The sequence below is a fragment of the Diaphorina citri genome, unplaced genomic scaffold, assembly GCF_000475195.1.
Source record: "Diaphorina citri unplaced genomic scaffold, Diaci psyllid genome assembly version 1.1 scaffold302, whole genome shotgun sequence".
Taxonomy (NCBI): domain Eukaryota; kingdom Metazoa; phylum Arthropoda; class Insecta; order Hemiptera; family Psyllidae; genus Diaphorina; species Diaphorina citri.
In genome coordinates this window covers 31,482-52,375 of record NW_007377737.1, presented here as the reverse complement: position 1 = coordinate 52,375, position 20,894 = coordinate 31,482, and the positions used below count along the sequence as shown (strand labels likewise).

General features: G+C 35.3%; 1 protein-coding gene across 2 annotated transcripts; it reads right to left on the bottom strand.

Moving 5' to 3' along the window:
• Positions 1 to 3: 3 nt before the first annotated feature.
• LOC103507265 lies at positions 4 to 19,674 on the bottom strand. 2 transcript variants are annotated; one of them, XM_017443247.2, is made up of 5 exons: positions 19,495 to 19,674; positions 5,925 to 6,223; positions 4,772 to 4,798; positions 4,635 to 4,682; positions 4 to 1,674 (listed from the first exon to the last, which is right to left on the bottom strand). In XM_017443247.2, exons 1-5 carry the CDS (start codon positions 19,513 to 19,515, stop codon positions 543 to 545), a joined length of 1,527 nt encoding a protein of 508 aa, XP_017298736.1. In that variant the 5' UTR covers positions 19,516 to 19,674; the 3' UTR covers positions 4 to 542. The 2 variants fall into 2 exon arrangements, with proteins under 2 accessions (XP_017298736.1, XP_008469939.1); XM_008471717.2 differs by lacking the exons at positions 4,635 to 4,682; positions 4,772 to 4,798 and having other exon boundaries at positions 19,495 to 19,673.
• Between the last annotated feature and the right edge of the window lie 1,220 nt (positions 19,675 to 20,894).

Below are 20,894 nucleotides of genomic sequence, written 5' to 3'. Positions count from 1 at the left end.
CTCGGTGAAGTAATAACAAATGCTTCTTGAATCCATAGATCCAACATTGAAGCCAACTTTCGTTCGATTTACATAGATACCTATAACAGATATCAGCAATCTATTTACAAAGGGTAAAGATCAGAAAAAAGCAAAGTACAAAATTATTTACAAATTGCTAATGTCTACTTGAGTTAGATATTGATCCTACTAATACTGTACGTAGGTACACTAACCAGAATTTTGTTCCATACCTCATTGGGTGGTCAGAATTGATATTTTGGAAAGACAAAGGTATGAAAAAACGAAATTTTAGCACACTTTGGTTCAGCACAGTCGAACGCTGATGACTCGACCTGAATTCAGCACAATGACATTTATGACTTGAATATTTGCAAACAAAAGAATATTTAAATCCTGAGTTATCATTTCTAAATCCTTTTTTGTTTACAAAGAGTCAAGTATAAACTATCCTATGATAATATGGCAGTTGTAACTCTATGTACACACTTTTGAGTACTTGCAGGTAAACTTAATTTACCTAATCAGTCTTATGGTGAAGGTTATGAGCGGGGAAACCTCAACTCTGTAGACCTACTGGCGTCAACCTGCCACCTCTGTTGTGGATTTTGTGGTGCGCCTGGTGCTAGAGGTGCTGGTGCAACCTGTGCAACTTGTTGAGATTCAGCTACTCCAGTATCCTTCCTGTCCCACCCATGGTGATGATCATGGTGGTGGTGCTCTTCTTGAATGGGGAACCATTCTGAGATCCACACAGGTCTCCAGATTTTCTTCCAGTATGGCACCCAGATTTCTTTCCAGTCAGGTACCCAGATTTGTTTCCAAGCTTCTTTCCAGGCCAATTTCTTATCTTCGATCCAAATTTGTTTCTTCTCAGTTCTCCATACTTGTTTCCAGGCTTCCTTCCATGCCAGTTTCTTGTCTTCTACCCAGATTTGTTTCTTGGCTGGCTTCCAGATTTGTACCCATTCTTCCTTCCATTCCAATTTCTTGTCTTCGACCCAAATTTGTTTCTTGGCTGGCTTCCAGATCTGGTACCATTCTTCTTTCCAGGCCAGTTTCTTGTCTTCTACCCAGATTTGTTTCTGCTCAGTTCTCCAGATCTTCTTCCAGTGTGGCTTCCATACGACCTTCTTTCTCCACAGTCCATGAGAAGTGTATTCCCAACCATCGTGATCCTTGCCGTGATGTTTACATCCTGGAACCCATTCTTTGACTAGTTCTGGCACCCAAATCTTCTTCCAGTCTGGTACTTGAATTTCCTTCCAGGCCTCTTTCTTCACTGGCACCCAAATTGGTACGTGCTTCTTTTTCCATTCTGGTACCTTGATTTCCTTCCATGCAGGGACCTTGATTGGCACCCAGATTGGTTTATAGATCTTTTTCCAGGCGGGGACTTTAATTTCTTTCCATGCTGGTACTTTGATTGGTACCCAAATTGGCTTGTAGATCTTCTTCCAGTCTGGAACTTGAATTTCCTTCCATGCTTCTTTCTTTACTGGTACCCAGATTGGTTTCCAAATTTGCTTCCATGATGGCTTCCAGATTTGTTTCTTAGCTGGCTTCCACTTCTTGACCCAACCCTCTTTCCAGATGAGCTTCTTCTTCCAGTATCCCTTCAAATGTTCATCATGGTGATGATGATCATAACCAACTCTCTTGTCAGCAACTTGCCTAGAAGAAAGATACGAAAGAATAATGTTATAATGGGAAATGGGTACTTGAATCATAGTTTAGGTAGGCATACTCACACTTTATGTTTTCAGTGTAATTTACTCGTAATAAACCTATTGTTACCTACGTTTCTTCTAAGAAGTAAATGTAATTTATAAACACATTCCTAGGAGTATAGGCAATATAAAACCGGGTGTTTGTACAAATTTTACTGTAAATATATAACAAATATTAGACATACATGTGTGGATATAGTACATATAACACATAACATAATATGCCTTAACACATGTTACATACACACGTCCTTATCCCAGGTGAAAACGTTTCCCAAAAAACCAAAGACAAGATTGACATAATGCTTCATATAACATTCCAAATTACAATGAAGATGTTACGGACATTACGTCTGATATGAATAAAATGCAACACAATATGTAACAAAAGTATTCTTAATGTATGATGAGCAATTGAGCAAATATACGAGTATTTAGGCATCGAAACACGCATTAAAAACATGAATCGCAAATACATCCGAAATTTTTTGAACAAGTAGGTAGGTATCTAAAGAAGAAGTAGTAACAAAAGAGTAGATAGGTACCTATACAACTATAAATGAAGGTGTCTATTTTGTGTGGGTACCTACACCAATATCACCTACCAATGTACTTTCTCTTGAGACCAAATGAAATTTGTAACTACTTAGAAGTGATTACTATAGAAAATATGACAAAGTAGGTGCCAAAGCCAGGAAAAGTCAATCATTCTTTGTATGTAACTGGACAATTCAAAAAATTAAAATAACCACGAACAGCTTAAGAGTATACACTGTAAAGTAATCCACTTTAGTCAATTGAGAACATCTTGAGGAAATATTGGGCTACAAAACAAACGAACAAAATGAATATTTCAGAGGCCGGACTGTAAAGAAAAGCAGACCCTTCACCGACTTTTTCAACGATAGAAGATCTTGGTATCTTTCTAGATGCATTCTCTTGGAGTGACATCTGACTGCACCATTTACCGGCAATTCACCAGAATAGTAAGAATACCAACTCCCCATGTAAACAAGACGGAAGAAAGTAGAATCCCGTCATGTCAGAAGATGTCAACATCATTAATATTCATCTCCAGTTGATTTGTAACGTCAAGTCTGAAACGATGTTCTCTACCGTTCATTGATAAAATAAGTCGTTCAGGGTGATGCAAAGTCAGGAAATTGTCAGACCTCGGTTTTTATACAAGTCACTGGTGTCACCACCCGAAAAATCAGTATTGTGTGACCCAGCTGTATCCTATCAAGACCTTTCAAGATTTCGAGAAAATTGTGTGCATTGACGGATGGACGCAAGGTATTTGAATTTTTCCGTCAATGCCTACACGAGAAAAAGTTCTGGTAAAACTGTTATGTTTGTACATTTAAATTTTCAATGTATCTTTATTTGAGTCAACGTCGGTGTCAGTGATTGTTTCCTATTTTCTCTCTTACAAGTTCTGCCCAAAAACAAAAAATTGACGATCTCCAAAACTGACAGACAGTAGGTTAGCATAAGATTACAGACCTGGGCACCTGGGGGCAGAATTTCAACTTGACCCCAAATCGTACTAAAACTAATTTGCCTACAATACAAAGTGTAAGTACGTTCCAAACATTGAAATCCCGGATATAAAACGCCCTCGCTAAGTTATGGTTATGCAATAGTAAAAACGAGTTCCTAACAATCCTAACCCACATCGTTAATTTGGGAAGTTCCAAAAAAAATCGAGCACAAACAAGATTCACGTAACATAATTGCAAGTACACAAGATGAGGTCAAAGTTACGAGAGTTATTTAGATCAAAGCATCAAAATAAGACATGTAGGACTGTAGGTATAATATCCCTCTAAGTACAGTAAGAAGTGAAAGGTTTCATGTAAAAGGGCCTATGTGTAAGAAAACATGATTCTGGCCGGAATAGGCCGTTGTACATTTAACACATCAAATGCCTTTTCAGAATGCTTCTCCAGAAGTTTGGAACACTCAGAAGTAATTCGGGAGTTGAGTCAACAAGTGAATCGTTCCCAAGAAGAACGGCCTATGTGAAAATTTTCGATTTTTTTTTTATTTTTTAGTTGGGTGTACATTTAACACATCAAATGCCTTTTCAGAATGCTTCTCCAGAAGTTTGGAACACTCAGAAGTAATTCGGGAGTTGAGTCAACAAGTATTGATTTTTCGGGTACCTGCCCACATTATCCAGTATGATTTACATAATCCCTGAGAAACAATAAAGACAACCATCACTTATACTGTATAAGTTGTAGCTAAAAGTATTTACATGACAATTGAATACATGATACAGGGCTTGACTGAAGTTACCTAGGTACAGGTAAAACGAAAGGGGGTCTTAGACTGAATAAGTTGCCTTGGTATATAATAAAACGTGAGAGTAATGAAACCCTAATGAACTTCTTGAAAATTATCTCGGAAATCTACCTTACTGAATACATAAGTGAATCAATTTTGGAACAACAGGTAAACCAAATTTGGTACATAACTTTTTTATCTTTTGTAATGTCAAAACCTTTGTTTGTATTTATTATTGATGTTAATAAATGAGGCCTTTTTAAACTGTTGGCATAAAGGGACCTTTTAGTCTTAGCCGACAGTATAAATAAGGTACCTATATTAAATAAATAAAAAATGAAAAAAAGCCGGAAGGATCAACCGCATTTGGTGGAATACGCTTGCTATCCGAGGTAAGGCACAAACATTTCCAAAACCCTGTACCCGTATTTGTCTGCTACATCAAGCATGTATAGCTGTAATGTATGTACAAGTGCTTCTAAGCTTTGATGTAAAGCAGTTCATCTAAATTTAAATATGTATTGAATGCATTTGCATTAAGTCTTATAGTCTTCAAGTCATGCTCAGAGTGTTCCTTGACAGAAGTCGTGTTCATGTTCATTTGGTACTCACGTGTCCTGTACACCGTTTGTGCTTGTCAAACTTTGTCTGGGATCAGATGTCAGTCTTGTTTGAAAGTCGCTAGATCTGCTTGGGAAGGGGAAAGAATCAGAGGCTCAAAAAATCAATTAGTATCAAGAAGAGTAGATGTCAGTCTTGTTTGAAAGTCGCTAGATCTGCTTGGGAAGGGGAAAGAATCAGAGGCTCAAAAAATCAATTAGTATCAAGAAGAGATTAATAGTTTGAGACTTTTGAGAGTCAGAGAACGTTAACCTATGTAGGAGTTGGCTATTGTTTCGAGTTGTTTTGAATCAAACCAAGTATAGTTTTCCCACTAGATCCGTTAAACACACCAGATCCATAATAATGGCAATGGATAGTCGGTCACTGATCGGAGAAGGAGTGATGAAGCCATGTAGAGAAATGTCAGAGTGATGGAATCTGAATTTTCCTTTACCATCTCCAATAAATTATTGAAGTTTGGTAGATCAAAATTCAAATTCCACAAACACTCTTCATTTCTTCTGTAGAGATCAAATCGTCTGAGTGATCGGCTTAAGGTAAATATTATTATCAGTATACGTCACCAAACCAATTTGGATGCAAGATGCAATTACGAATATTTTGTAAGTTTTTGTAGTTGTCAAAGATATTTTAAAAGTGATTTTTATTACTTTCTTTTTTAACATTTTAAATGGATTTTTAACTGTAACCATCGAGATTAGAGTATTTACCATACTTAACATTCAATCCTGATTAAAATTGTATTTTATAGAACTGGTGGATTAAATCTAAATGAAATTATGATTCAGTAGTAAACCAAGAAGAAATTTAAAACCTATCAAATGGTCACTTGGGTTCTAAATCACAAGTTTTATGTTTGTAACTACCTACCTATGTAACAGTTTTTTTTTTTTATGTCTGATCATGATCAGGTACTGATTATGTAGTACATTCAAATGTTGTAGGTAATGTACTTGAGTTATCCAATCAACTAATAAAGTAATACAATTTGAATAATCATTGATTCCAAAATTAAATACCTACTTGAAGTCTTTTGGGGAATCATCAAATTTAATGTGATTGCTGTGAGATTTGAACAAAGCAACTTACAGATCTCGATATTATTTTGACAGAGGTAGATGGGACAGTTATTGGGTTCGGATAACTATAAATCTTCCACTATAAATTTGTAGTCTAATTATTCTTTATTGTATTACTTTCATTCTTGTTGGGATTTGCAAACCGCTCATTGTTTCTATTTTGCTGATCGATGTTCTGATTTTCAGAACAGAAACTTACGTGGTAGCTGGAGATTGACCCAGAAGTGTCTGAGCGTCGGCGGCGTAGTTTTGACTTCTGTCAACTCTCTTCTGGGCGGCACCGAATGGTTGTTGATGACCCTGCTGACCTTGAACCTCGAGTAACCGGTTTTGCTGATTATACTGCAATTGCTGATCTGACGATTCGCGCTGCTGACGAACGAGACCGTTCTGGTAAGAGCCAGGCTGTGGGTACAGTTCGAGGCCGACTTGCTGATTGAGATCTACTGCTTTGCTAGCAACCAATGCTAGGTGGAATAGTAGCGCCCCTAAGGACACCTGAAATCAGAAAGAAATGATCCTTGTTAGAAATGTCAATCGTTATGTAGCTGGATCATCTTCAAATCATTGTTAATTTGAAGAAGCGAGAAACTTGAACAAAAATCAATCAACATTGACAAATTAGAGGAACATTTTTCGAATTTTCAATGTTACTTGTTTTTTTTTTATGCTTACGGATTTTGTACTTTTTATTTTGATTTTTATCAATTACTTAATGAATTTGTATTTTTTTCCTTGGAATACAGCCAGGTAAATATCATATACAACTGCTTTTTTCGAGCATGTTAATCCCTGAATTTGTGAAATGAATTAACATTTACATACATAGTAAAGATTTCGATAGTTACAACCAAAGAAATGATATCAAAAACCACAATACCTATAGGTATCTAAACTTATTATTTGGTTGGTGAAATGCTAACAATATTGCTTTGCTTAACACATGACTCCATACTCATATGCAGGCAGAATTCTGTCAGCGCCACTTGCATGCTTGACTGATATATAATCCTCATTTCCTTTCAATATTAGCCTTAGGCCCTTAGGCGACACATTTCACTGTCAACGTAGACATATGGACAGGTTCAGTGAGTTGGCGAATTCTAATTGAAGAAATTCATGCACGTCCCACACATCAAACGATTACGTCAGTGTAGTTTTTGTAAAAATAAGGAAATATCCGAGATGAGACGGAGTTACGTGGGTGCATAGTCGTGACAAGGAGTTGGCATTTTGTGTTCTTCTCCCGTTTACAATGGAGCATCCAGGAAATGGTTGTCCGGATGATTGAAGTTCCATGGGTTTGAAATTCTCTCACGGATCAGTCGCTCTACTTGAGACTTCAAATGACCCAACAACATAATCATGATCCAACAACATAATCGACGCCGAGGGTCATGAACCTCAAGGTTATTCTTACTATACTCCAGTAGAGCTAATAAAACTCACTATAGTAATAGTAACAGCAAGGCGTGTAATTTACAAACACTTTCTTTCATTCATGCTAACTGATTGATATGTTTTACTTATTTTTTTATGCTTACGGATTTTGTACTTTTTATTTTGATTTTTATCAATTACTTAATGAATTTGTATTTTTTTCCTTGGAATACAGCCAGGTAAATATCATATACAACTGCTTTTTTCGAGCATGTTAATCCCTGAATTTGTGAAATCAATTAACACATTTACATACATAGTAAAGATTTCGATAGTTACAACCAAAGAAATGATATCAAAAACCACAATACCTAAATATGTATGTTACAATGAACATGCGTATCAGAAATACACACCTAGGTATGTGTAAGTATGTACCTACCATGTGTAATTATGTATGTCTTATAATTCATAACATTCAATAAGTATTGGTTGTATATCTAAACTTATTATTTGGTTGGTGAAATGCTAACAATATTGCTTTGCTTAACACATGACTCCATACTCATATGCAGGCAGAATTTCAGCGCCACTCGCATGCTTGACTGATATGATATAATCCTCATTTCCTTTCAATATTAGCCTTAGGCGACACATTTCACTGTCAGACGTAGACATATGGACAGGTTCAGTGAGTTGGCGAATTCTAATTGAAGAAATTCATGCACGTCCCACACAGGGACTTGCAGAAACCTATATGATAACAATGGATCGTGGAGTGTCCAGAACTAACGCGATATCGATCACCCTAATGAAATTAACGAAGTAATTGGCTGGAGACAGTTTAGAGTTCAGGTGGTAAGCTGGGGAAAAACGACTCCCACTGTTAGGTAATTTGACACAACGAGTTGAATGTGAAGGTCTATTTACGCCCTTAACAAATCCTACTTATAAAGAAAGAGTCACCTCAAATACTAAAATCAGAATTGGTGGATGTGTCATCTTTCCCTTAATTGAATCGAAATGTATATTGTAGTGGATGTGCCAAATTTCCCTCAATAAATACAAAACGAAGTTTGCTTCTGAATATTCCAATTTTTATGGCAAAAAAGCCACAGATGAAAAATTTCTCCATCTTCAAAGACATCCAGAATTAACATTGAATTACCAGAATATTCCTCAATGATAAGAAGCCAACTCTTTGAAGAGTTTGAAGTGGTGCTGTAGTATGACAATATAGCCATATAATTCATTCATTCACATGGGAACTGTTTTACTGTTGACACAATGCTACAGAGATGGTGGCAAAAATTGCTGTTGTCCAAATCACCCAAAGTGGAATTAAATTTGACAAAATTGTTTCTAAATTGACCAGACATACGAGTATACACATCCTACAAAAATATATTCATCCTACTTATAAGAAAGAGTCACATCAAATACTAAAATCAGAATTGGTGGATGTGTCATCTTTCCCTTAATTAAATCGAAATGTAAAAAATGCCAATTTTTACCATCGCGCATCGCACCTTTTTCATATCGGCAAAAAAGCCAAATTTCTCCATCTTCAAAGACTTCCAGAATTTACTCTGAATTACCATAATATTCCTCAATAATAAGAAGCCAACTCTTTGAAGAGTTTGAAGTGGTGCTGTAGTATGACAATATAGCCATAATTCATTCATTCACATGATGGGAACTGTTTTACTGTTGACACAATGCTACAGAGATGGTGGCAAAAATTGCTGTTGTCCAAATCACCCAAAATGGAATTAAATTTGACAAAATTGTTTCTAAATTGACCAGACATACGAGTATACACATCCTACAAAACTCTGTTGCTGTTGATGATATTGTTGAAATCCAAAGAAAATATTGACTCCTGAAGATGGCGATGTAGGGTAGAAAATCCAGTTCGAAATTAAAATGCCACAGGAAAATGAAAATGGTTTGGTATCCAGATAGAATCCAAAGAAAAACAAAATGTGGAAAAACTGATCGAAAAACAACACCAAAAAAAGTTATTTTCCACCGATATTTAAATTTAAATTCAAACTTTTTATTGTTTTGGAATTTGTTGTCCAAATCACCCAAAATGGAATTAAATTTGACAAAATTGTTTCTAAATTGACCAGACATACGAGTATACACATCCTACAAAAATATATTGGTAGATTGGTACCTATCATAATACTTATCATAGGGAAATGTTATAACGATACAATAAAAATTGAATTGAATTTTTCCAGATAGGTAAATACTTGGACACAATATGAAGGAAACATACTCGCAAATCAAACTATGAGATGTTTTCTCAAGACACGTAGCTACGTTTTGATATTTCATTTTGGAACCGTTATGACGATTTTCCGGAAGAAATTCAACTGATAGAGGGGGCGTGGTTCTACAGAACGTATATGTGCTTGAAGATGACTAAAACAAAATCATTATGAATGCGGACAATATACAAAAGTTCTAAAACACAAAAGGGAATTTTCTCGTTGGTTTTTGGGTCCCTTTTGGCTTCCCGGAACCTTTTCTCTGGGTAAGCTCTACAGTTTGCTGAACTGCAAGTTGTCTAATATGTATGTTACAATGAACATGCGTATCAGAAATACACACCTAGGTATGTGTAAGTATGTACCTACCATGTGTAATTATGTATGTCCTATACAATTGACTCCAATGTTCCGTCGGAAATTGATATCAGTCAGTAGTGCTGCATATATTTTTCGGGGCCTTTCCTGCAAGGTTTTGCTAAAGAGTTCTATGAGTGAGAGGCTCTTAGGGGCCATTTGTCTGATATTACTACTTTAGGCCCTCCAAATATTCCTGCAGGGCCCCTAAATGCCCGGGGGCCCAATCTAAGGGGGCTGCGGGGGTGAGATATGCGCCATCATCAATCAGCTGGTTTTTCCTTGAGATAACCCCTTAATCCTCTGACTATGTTGTTATCCACACTAGAGAGTTATTACTGAAATAGAACCTCCTCTTTAGAACAGAACACCTAAGGAGAAACACCATTCAGCGTAAGTAATTACTACCTGATACTTCACTCACTTTGCGATGTCCATTTCTACTAAACTTACAATTACTACGAAGTATAACTTAAACTGCATGTTATAATTATGTACATATATGTACCTACCACTAACCACTATACAGGTATACGTATACACCTAGTCAACTTACTAGATTCTAGATCTAGAACATTCTTAGGAATCCACAAAATTGTTGGAATGCTCAGATACCTACAGATAACAAAGTTTGTAAATGGATTCTTTAATTGTAATTGTAATTTCTTTATTGGCAAAATATATACATTTAGTACTAGGTAAAACACCATAAGTACTCGTAATGACGTCTATGATAACATTGATAACAGATCAGGATTATATGTATGATACATATGTATATTATAGGTAAAGACTTTTTTAATGTTACTTGTCCTTATTCTTGGCTGTTCTTCTTTTCCGAATCGGAATTGAAAATAAAGGGAAAAAAAACTTTCAGCTCTTGCATTCGTATACCTTCTGTATTTATCCAGCCAATTCATCCCTGAATCAAGTCGGCCTCTTTCAAAACGGTTGTAAATGTTCTGAGAAAGTTCGCCAGAGTAATAACCGTCACATAAATTGTTACACTGCACAGTTACACATACAGTTATGTATGAAATGGCACTAAAAGCGTCACTAGATAAAGTATTAGCATGTGTACACAAGACTATCTCTAGGACCAACTAGGATATAAAGTGAGCGACAAATCAATCGATTCAGTCCATTGATAGTATTTTAAAGTGGTTTCATAACCAGAAGCACTTGGAGTAACACTAGTAGTTATTGTCCATTTATAAAAGCTGTGTCGATTAAGTCATCCGTGTGATGGAGAGGTCTATTGAATGCAACAAATGCATCTAGGCGCATGATAAGTGGAATCTTTATAAGGCCTGAGACCTGAGATGAGTTTGTGCCCATTTACATAGAGGAAGTGACCGATGTTAAGAGAGATTAGAAAGAACCATTGAAGTTACAGTCATAGAATGTGCTTGAAAGAAAAAGGATCAGTGAATCAGTTTCCCCGTTCACTTTGAAGATGGAGTTAGAATTAAAACCACCTTTGATGGTTTTTCTGATAAGAAATTAATCAGATAATTAGCTATAAAACCGAGGTGATAATAGCAAATAAAACATATTCCTCAAAGTTCCACAATGCATCATAATTTCATGCCTACTTCCTGCCGTCCACAGGTCAAAATTGGTAAAGAAATAAAATAGACCAACTTTAATGTAATCCATACAGTCCATAGCCACACTTATTCCCTTTTTCGGATACCCACGTACCCAGACGGATACTTGTCAATCGGTAGTGACTATTCTGACCAACAATTTAATCGATCCAAGTGCGTTCCTATACAAAGTATTGTATTGAACTTGTTACTTAATAATTCTAGAACTTATGATGTAATCCTTCGGATATCATATGTTTATGGATTGGATTAAATAAATTGTTATTGAATGCGGCAGGAAGGACCAGGAAATACGTGGATATAAATAAAGAAATACCTGAATTAAAACAATATCAAGCACCCAGTTTATTATTCTCATTTGAAGTGCGTGCGTAAGTGTATTTAAACACTGGGTATCCCATCATTGTACTTTCACTAATGTGGCGTTAACCCAAATCTAAATGAAATAAAACTTTACAACATTCACTCCGAGTTCCGATTCGAAAATATGTTGTTATTGTTTCCTACATTGAACTGATTTGTGTAACTCTCATGGTGACTGAAGATCGATTTTGCATAATCTTTTGATCTTGTGTAAGGTACTTTCAATTTCCATTCTCTTGTGGTACCTAGCTTGTAAAACACCTCATTCATGACGAAAATTGTAACTGACTTGTAGCTACACTTTTAGAAATTTAACCTGCCAAAACATCGGACCCTTGAACATAATAGGTATTATGTACTTTCTTTGAAGAAAAAAATAAAGTGTAATTTTTAGTCTACAAAGGAATTCAGTTTTATTTTAACACCAGGAAATTTCCTCATAATAGTCATAATATTTTGAGCTTCATAGGTTTGAGAGGCTCAGAGGCCATTTTCTGAGTGAGTTCTACAATTCACACAATCACTAGAGTAGGTATGTATTGATAAAAATATCATAGAGTTGTAATATTCATTTCCAAAGTACTACAAGATAAACAATAAAAACAATCGCCCTTTCATTAGATACTGTGCAGTTTCACATTGAAAGTTTACATAATAATCGATTGCTATTAGATTACTCGAACCAGCGGCCTTTCTATCAGCAAACATCGCGGTCTTATTCCCACAAACTTCCTGACACATATTTGCCCGTTAGTCCTCTCCAATCATGTTCTTGTTATATCCGATGTTTCTGTTACGAAACGTCTCACGTTCTTCTTTCACATCAAGATGCATCCGACTTTAGGTTATCCTACTTTCTCAGAGCGTTTACCGTGTGCAAAATTCAAAAACTTTGTACCATTATTTATCATTACAAACGATTACGTCAGTGAAGTTTTTGTAAAAAATAAGGAAATATCCGAGATGAGACGGAGTTACGTGGGTGCATAGTCGTGACAAGGACTTGAGGTTATCCTACTTTCTCAGAGCGTTTACCGTGTGCAAAATTCAAAAACTTTGTACCATTATTTATCATTACAAACGATTACGTCAGTGTAGTTTTTGTAAAAATAAGGAAATATCCGAGATGAGACGGAGTTACGTGGGTGCATAGTCGTGACAAGGACTTGGCATTTTGTGTTCTTCTCCCGTTTACAATGGAGCGTCCAGGAAATGGTTGTCCGGATGATTGAAGTTCCATGGGTTTGAAATTCTCTCAGGGATCATTCTCTCTACTTGAGACTTCAAATGAACCAAAAACATTATAATTATTATTATTTCGTGTCCAGAACCCAACAACATAATCGACGCTGAAGAGAATCTTGCTCTCTTTGCTCTGAGGGCATTAGCTTTATCTAGTTATTCTAGTTCATAGGAACGCGAGATAATTTGCCTTGTGGGCATTTCATTTCAATGAGGAAGAAGTGATACCAAATCTCCATGGGTTTGAAATTCTCTCACGGATCAGTCGCTCTACTTGAGACTTCAAATGACCCAACAACATAATCATGATCCAACAACATAACCGACGCTGAGGGGAATCTTGCTCTCTTTGCTCTGAGGGCATTAGCTTTATCTAGTTCATAGGAACATAGGAACGCGAGATAATTTGCCTGGTGGGCATTTCAATGAGGAAGAAGTGATACTAAATCGAGCGGAAAGTTGGCTTGAAAAGTTTAGATTGAAGCGATTAATTGATCTACGTGATCAATTATTTATTGGTGTTAATATATGCAGCATGCAAAAGACTAATAAAGAAAAACAACAAATTTTCTACATTACCACATCGCATCTTGAGGCAGTCAATATTTTCATTGGTGATGGCAGCAATTTCATTTAAATTTTCATACAAATAATAAACAAAGAACTAATATTAATTTTACTGGAACTCACTTTAGGTCTAGCATTATCTTAATTTTATCATAACCAAAAACAGTAATTTATGAATATCTGCCAAAAGGTAGAGTCTAATTTAATGAATCTAAGCAAAAGTAATCCAAAAGCAGTACTGACTAATAAGGATAGAGTCTTTGAAAATTACGTTAGGAACTGAAAAAAATGCTGAATGGCGGTCTACAGCTTGACGCTTTAAAAAGTAGGTAGCTATATTTGTATATACTAAATCGAGCGGAAAGTTGGCTTGAAAAGTTTAGATTGAAGCGATTAATTGATCTACGTGATCAATTATTATTTATTGGTGTTACTGGATACTTTCGTAAGAAAGCTCGGTCTAATATCGTCATTTCGTTACAGCTGATTCAAGAATGAAGGTGCAAAATTGAAGATATTTCCAAGAGCTCAAAAGGAGTTCTAATATTATTATAAAGTTCATAACCCTTGTATTATACATCAATATCAACGACCAACAAGCAAACACGAAGGAAAATTTCACCCACTGATCTCATTTCAATATGCGGGGATCGTTCGTTTAATTGAAATCCAATTCAATTTGGATGAGACTCATTTGGTGTTAATGGAAAATCATAAAGGAGTAATTGATTGAACGAGTCGTTTAGTATGATATAGCAGCAGATTGATTTGTTTCCTGTTTAGATTATGGTGTGGCAGAAAGTTGGAAAAGTAAGCACCTACTTGAGGTTACCTAAGGTATGCAAAGTACAAAATACCTGAGGTTTCTAAGTAGGTATACTTGTGCCTACTTTGTAAATCAAGGCCACCAAAGGATTATAAAAAAGAACCTAATTGTGGTTACTGACTATAAAAGTAGTAATGTAAGTAGGTATGTACTGTGTAAATTTTGGTGGAGGTGGCAAAACTCCTGGATTTGGAAGTTGAAAATTGATTCTCAATGCCAATGATAAATTAACAACTTCAACTGACTAAGAAAAGACAGCATGGAAAGTTAAATCTCGGGCTTGGATCGCTTCGAACTCCTAATGTTCGGGATGATTGATAATTATGTTCAAATATACCTAGCTACTGATTATTTAAACACCTGTAGATCAGGAACAATGATGAGGACTGTTAAAAATATCTTGAAAATGATATGAAATAATCAAGATAATGAGCAGATTTCTGGAGTCAATTAAGGATAACAGTAGGGAACTAGGATTGTACCTACATGAGTAGTAGCTATATAATAGGAATTTATAGGCCTTGTCTAGAATTTTAGATACTAGATAGTGACAGCATAAGAGGAATAAAACATGCAGCATGCAAAAGACTAATAAAGAAAAACAACAAATTTTCTACATTACCACATCGCATCTTGAGGCAGTCAATATTTTCATTGGTAAATACAAATAATAAACAAAGAACTAATATTAATTTTACTGAAACTCACTTTAGGTCTAGCGATGGCAGCAATTTCATTTAAATTTTCATACAAATAATAAACAAAGAACTAATATTAATTTTACTGGAACTCACTTTAGGTCTAGCATATTATCTTAATTTTATCATAACCAAAAACAGCAATTTATGAATATCTGCCAAAAGGTAGAGTCTAATTTAATGAATCTAAGCAAAAGTAATCCAAAAGCGGTACTGACTAATAAGGATAGAGTCTTTGAAAATTACGTTAGGAACTGAAAAAAATGCTGAATGGCGGTCCACAGCTTGACGCTTTAAAAAGTAGGTAGCTATATTTGTACCCTTGTATTATACATCAATATCAACGACCAACAAGCAAACACGAAGGAAAATTTCACCCACTGATCTCATTTCAATATGCGGGGATCGATCGTTTAATTGAAATCCAATTCAATTTGGATGAGACTCATTTGGTGTTATGGAGAATCATAAAGGAGTAATTGATTGAACGAGTCGTTTAGTATGATATAGCAGCAGATTGATTTCTTTCCTGTTTAGAATATGGTGTGGCAGAAAGTTGGAAAAGTAGGCACCTACTTGAGGTTGCCTAAGGTCTGCAAAATACAAAATACCTGAGGTTTCTAAGTAGGTACTTGTGCCTACTTTGTAAATCAAGGCCATTAAAGGATTATAAAAAAGAATCTAATTGTGGTTACTGACTATAAAAGTAGTACTGTAAGTAGGTATGTACTGTGTAAATTTTGGTGGAGGTGGCAAAACTCCTGGATTTGGAAGTTGAAAATTGATTCTCAATGCCAATGATGAAATAACAACTTCAACTGACTAAAAAAAGACATCATGGAAAGTTAAATCTCGGGCTTGGATCGCTTCGAACTCTTAATGTTCGGGATGATTGATATGTTCAAATATACCTAGCTACTGATTATTTAAACACCTGTGAATCAGGAACAATGATGTAGTAATAGCAAAACTATACCTACCATCAATCTCGCGAATAAGCAGATTGATTTCTTTCCTGTTTAGAATATGGTGTGGCAGAAAGTTGGAAAAGTAGGCACCTACTTGAGGTTGCCTAAGGTCTGCAAAGTAGAAAATACCTGAGGTTTCTTGAACCTACTTTGTAAATCAAGGCCGCCAAAGGATTATAAAGAAAGAACCTAATTGTGTTTACTGACTATTAGAGTAAGTACTCTAAGTAGTAATGAGGTAAACTTTGGTGGCGGAGGCAAAACTCCTGGATTTGAAGTTGAAAATTGATTCTCAATGCCAATGATAAAATACATAATAACAAATTCAACCAAGAAAAGACAGCATGGAAAGTTAAATCTCGGGCTTGGATCGCTTCGAACTCTTAATGTTCGGGATGATTGATATGTTCAAATATACTTAGCTACTGGTTATTTAAACACCTGTAAATCAGGAACAATGATCAGTTCAAGGACATTCATAGTAAGTACCTACCTGAAGCTATCTTATCAAAAATTCTGATGATGAAAAAGTGCTTTCGTTTTCAAAAAAAATAAATACTTGAGTATAGAATAAGTGCCTACAAAAATACAAATATCTACCTGTCGCGAATACAGCATGATTATTATGTGTCCAAAATGATTTAGGTTCTCCCATAGCTATTATAATTATACCTGCCTAAGTGCCTGTATAAGTTCAAGGACATTCATAGTAAGTACCTACCTGAAGCTATCTTATCAAAAATTCTGATGATGAAAAAGTGCTTTCGTTTTCAAAAAAATAAATACTTGAGTATAGAATAAGTGCCTACAAAAATACAAATATCTACCTCAAGAGAAAAGATATTGAAAATTAAATTCTTTTCTAGATACCTACTGACTAACCATGACAATGTTATCATCACATGGACTAATGTATGGATATGGATACATAGTATTATGTAAAACGAATATTACCAAATTTTGGTAATTTATTTAATGTCCAGAACATTGTCGCATTGGTCTAAATCTAAACCCAAACCAATCCATAAAAAAATAGATATTACCCATAAGAATATTAATAGTGTCCTATTATTCAAGATAGTATTAGTACCTATGATTTATGACATATGTATACAAGTCTCCTTGTGCGTGTTCCACAGTATATTTTTTATATGGATTCTAAATCTAAACCCAAACCAATCCATAAAAAAATAGATATTACCCATAAGAATATTAATAGTATCCTATTATTCAAGATAGTATTAATATCTACCTATAATTTATGACATATGTATACAAGTCTCCTTGTGCGTGTTCCACAGTATATTTTTTATATGGATTGATTTGATGTGCAGGAATGCTTCAATTTACAAAATTCAAAGCATGTTCAAATACTTTGAATCACACTTAATACCCATGATATTATTTATATCATGGATAGGTATCTTTATAATATCTACATTTATGACTTAAATCTAAACCCAAACCAATCCATAAAAAAATAGATATTACCCATAAGAATATTAATAGTATCCTATTATTCAAGATAGTATTAATACCTATAATTTATGACATATGTATACAAGTCTCCTTGTGCGTGTTCCACAGTATATTTTTTATGGTACGACCTTGCTGATCTAAACTCTCTGGTGAGTCTCCAACTTGGTAACTATTACTTTTTTTATGTCCAATCACGATTAACCTGCCCGATTATGTAACTTTTTTCTACTTCTACCCATCACTTAAACTCATCTACATTCACTGAATTGAAAGAGGATGACCCATTTAATATTATGTAGGTACATACAAACATGCATACGTTCTAACCAGGTGCTATTCAATTCTGTCTAGACATAAAGCATTATTTTTTTATAAATCTTTGAAAACTAATACTCCAACTTTAGTAGTTTTTGGGTGGTACGACCTTGCTGATCTAAACTCTCTGGTGAGTCTCCAACTTGGTAACTATTACTTTTTTTATGTCCAATCACGATTAACCTGCCGGATTATGTAACTTTTTTCTTCTTCTACCCATCACTTAAACTCATCTACATTCACTGAATTGGAAGAGGATGACCCATTTAATATTATGTAGGTACATACAAACATGCATACGTTCTAACCAGGTGCAATTCAATTCTGTCTAGACATAAAGCATTATTTTTTTAAAAATCTTTGAAAACTAATACCTACTCAAACTTTAGTAGTTTTTGGATAAGATCATGTGGTCACTTGAGGATTAGATCACACCTTGGAAATCCCAGGAGATTTAGCTTGATGATTTTAAACATAGAGTTTCTGTAGGTTAAGATGAGCTTTCAACGACCTTGGAGGAAGACTGATGACCTGATGAGTTATGCAACGGTGCGCGTGGTTGTTATTCGGACAACCCAAAATAGCCATCGATATTTTATTATTTTATAAATCCTATTAACATGAGTTATGCAACGGTGCGCGTGGTTGTTATTCGGACAACCCAAAATAACCATCGATATTTTATTATTTTATAAATCCTATTAACTATAATTATGCCATGAACAATACCTAATATTCATCATTACTTATGGCGATCACCACCTATTTGATAACAGGTAGGACCTAATTGTTGACTACAAACTAAGTCCATTAAACTAAATTCCAAGTTTATTAGTTGTCCATTGTTTTAAACTAGGACGAGATCGTAAAAGCGGACGCACATACAGGTCAGGAGGTATACGAGTAAGTATAAGTTAGTAGTGCTTGTTTTAGAGGTAACCCTATAAACAGTATAAACTATGGAACTAAACAAAAAATAGTTATATTGATTGCCTGTTATAAAATTTGAGCAAAAAAGTAAACCTGTTTCCTACGAGAACAAGAGGTCATGTGCAAGTTTCTATTTACGTTCGTTGAGATTCAAATGGTCTGAAATAACACGAAGTAAAAAACTGAGTGAGAGAGACTTTAGGCATGTGTGAAGGAAAAATTTGCTGATAGAATGACACGGAAACGCAAAACTTCTGAATTAAAACGTTCGAAAAAGGGATTGCTTCCACTCCTTTAGTAACCTCGGAAAAAAGTAAATCGGCACATCCACTATTAATTTCTAGGTGTTTTGTAAATGATTGGAGTTTTGGCACATCCACTATTTCTAGGTGTTTTATAAGTGAGGCACATCCACTATTTCTAGGTGTTTTAAAAGTCATTGGAGTTTTGGCACATCCACTATTTCTAGGTGTTTTATAAATCATTGGAGTTTTGGCACATCCACTATTTCTAGGTGTTTTATAAGTCATTGGAGTTTTGGCACATCCACTATTTCTAGGTGTTTTAAAAGTCATTGGAGTTTTGGCACATCCACTATTTCTAGGTGTTTTAAAATTCATTGGAATTTCAAGAAAATGTGGAAAAACTGATCGAAAAACAACACCAAAAAAAGTTATTTTCCACCGATATTTAAATTTAAATTCAAACTTTTTATTGTTTTGGAATTAAAAAACTAAAGACAAAATTAAACTAACCATATACTTCGCTGTCCCCATCCTCCGCTTTGTGGGTAAACAAGACGAACGTAAGTAAAAACTACGCTATGCTCTCTGTTCACGGTGTATTTATAAACTAAAGGCTAAAATTATGGTTGTCAAAGTTATATACTTCAAATCTGCTACATCCCTCCAAAACCCGATCTGACGGATAATCAAGCACGGATTCACCACCTCGTAAGAATCGATCAGCGCACCCGAAGACCGGAGTGGAAGAAAAATAAACCGATTGGAGAAGTGGAAGAGGCTTTGAGAGAACCAGCTTGGTAGCTATGGTTTTACTTTCTTCCTCGAGCTTGTCTTGAGAATGGATAACCCCCTCTCCGACACTCCACAACCAATCTATACCACTTCCACTTTCGTTCAGTATGTTTGTTCTGATGATGGTACTTGTTAGTTATGAGGAAGGTGTTTGGGTTTGTTTTGATTTGGTTTTGGTCCGGTTTTCCTTTCTTTCTCAAGGTCACTCGAGTTATTTTTGTTTCGTCATATTTCTTTATCATTTTTTTGTGGTCGTTTATTTTCTAGCCGAGTTTTGGCACATCCACTATTTCTAAGTGTTTTATGAGTTATTGGAACTTTGGCGCATCCACTATGGTTTAAGTACGAATAAAGTGTACTGTTCCTCACCCCCCACTCACTTCATCTTCTTGTTCGTCTTCTTATTTATTAGTTGTTCCCACGTTTTTTAGAAAAGTATCCAATGGTACTTTGTTGCATAATAATCAAAGCGTTCTCAAGTAAGAATAGATAAATCTTCAAGTAGGTACCAGATTATCCCTGAAATTAATCCACATGTCCACATCACACGTGGAGCGACCAGATGGATATTCGTATTATTCGTACGATAATTGTCAGTCTTGTGTACGGAATTCCGGGCTTCAATTTATTTATTTATTTATTTATTTAATCTTCTACACTACTATACTCGTCTACACTACTACATATAATACTCGTATAGTCCTCTTCCTGATTCCTGATGTTGATATTATAATCTTAAGATCAAATAAGGCAGGCAAAGATCGAAAATAATCTTCTTGGCATACAATAAAAAAAAATGTTGACCCGTCAGACCCAACGTATCGTGACCGCTTTGAACTTTGAAAATATTTGGACTGGACATGGTAATGTGGTCCTCGTGAAGACAAGAAGTTATGGTAGAAGTGATTTTCGGTTATGTAAAACAATAATATGAATAAGAAGAACAATCGATATAATCGAATCAGGACCGTTCTAAAACGGCATAGGAGAGGCGCGAAGGGCATCCACTCGTAAAATTTGTAGCCAAAACCAATTGTCAGCCCAAAGCAATCACCTTAGTTGGGGCTGATTGAGAGGCTGACAAAAAACGCCGACCCCGTCTGTACACGGGAAAAGGC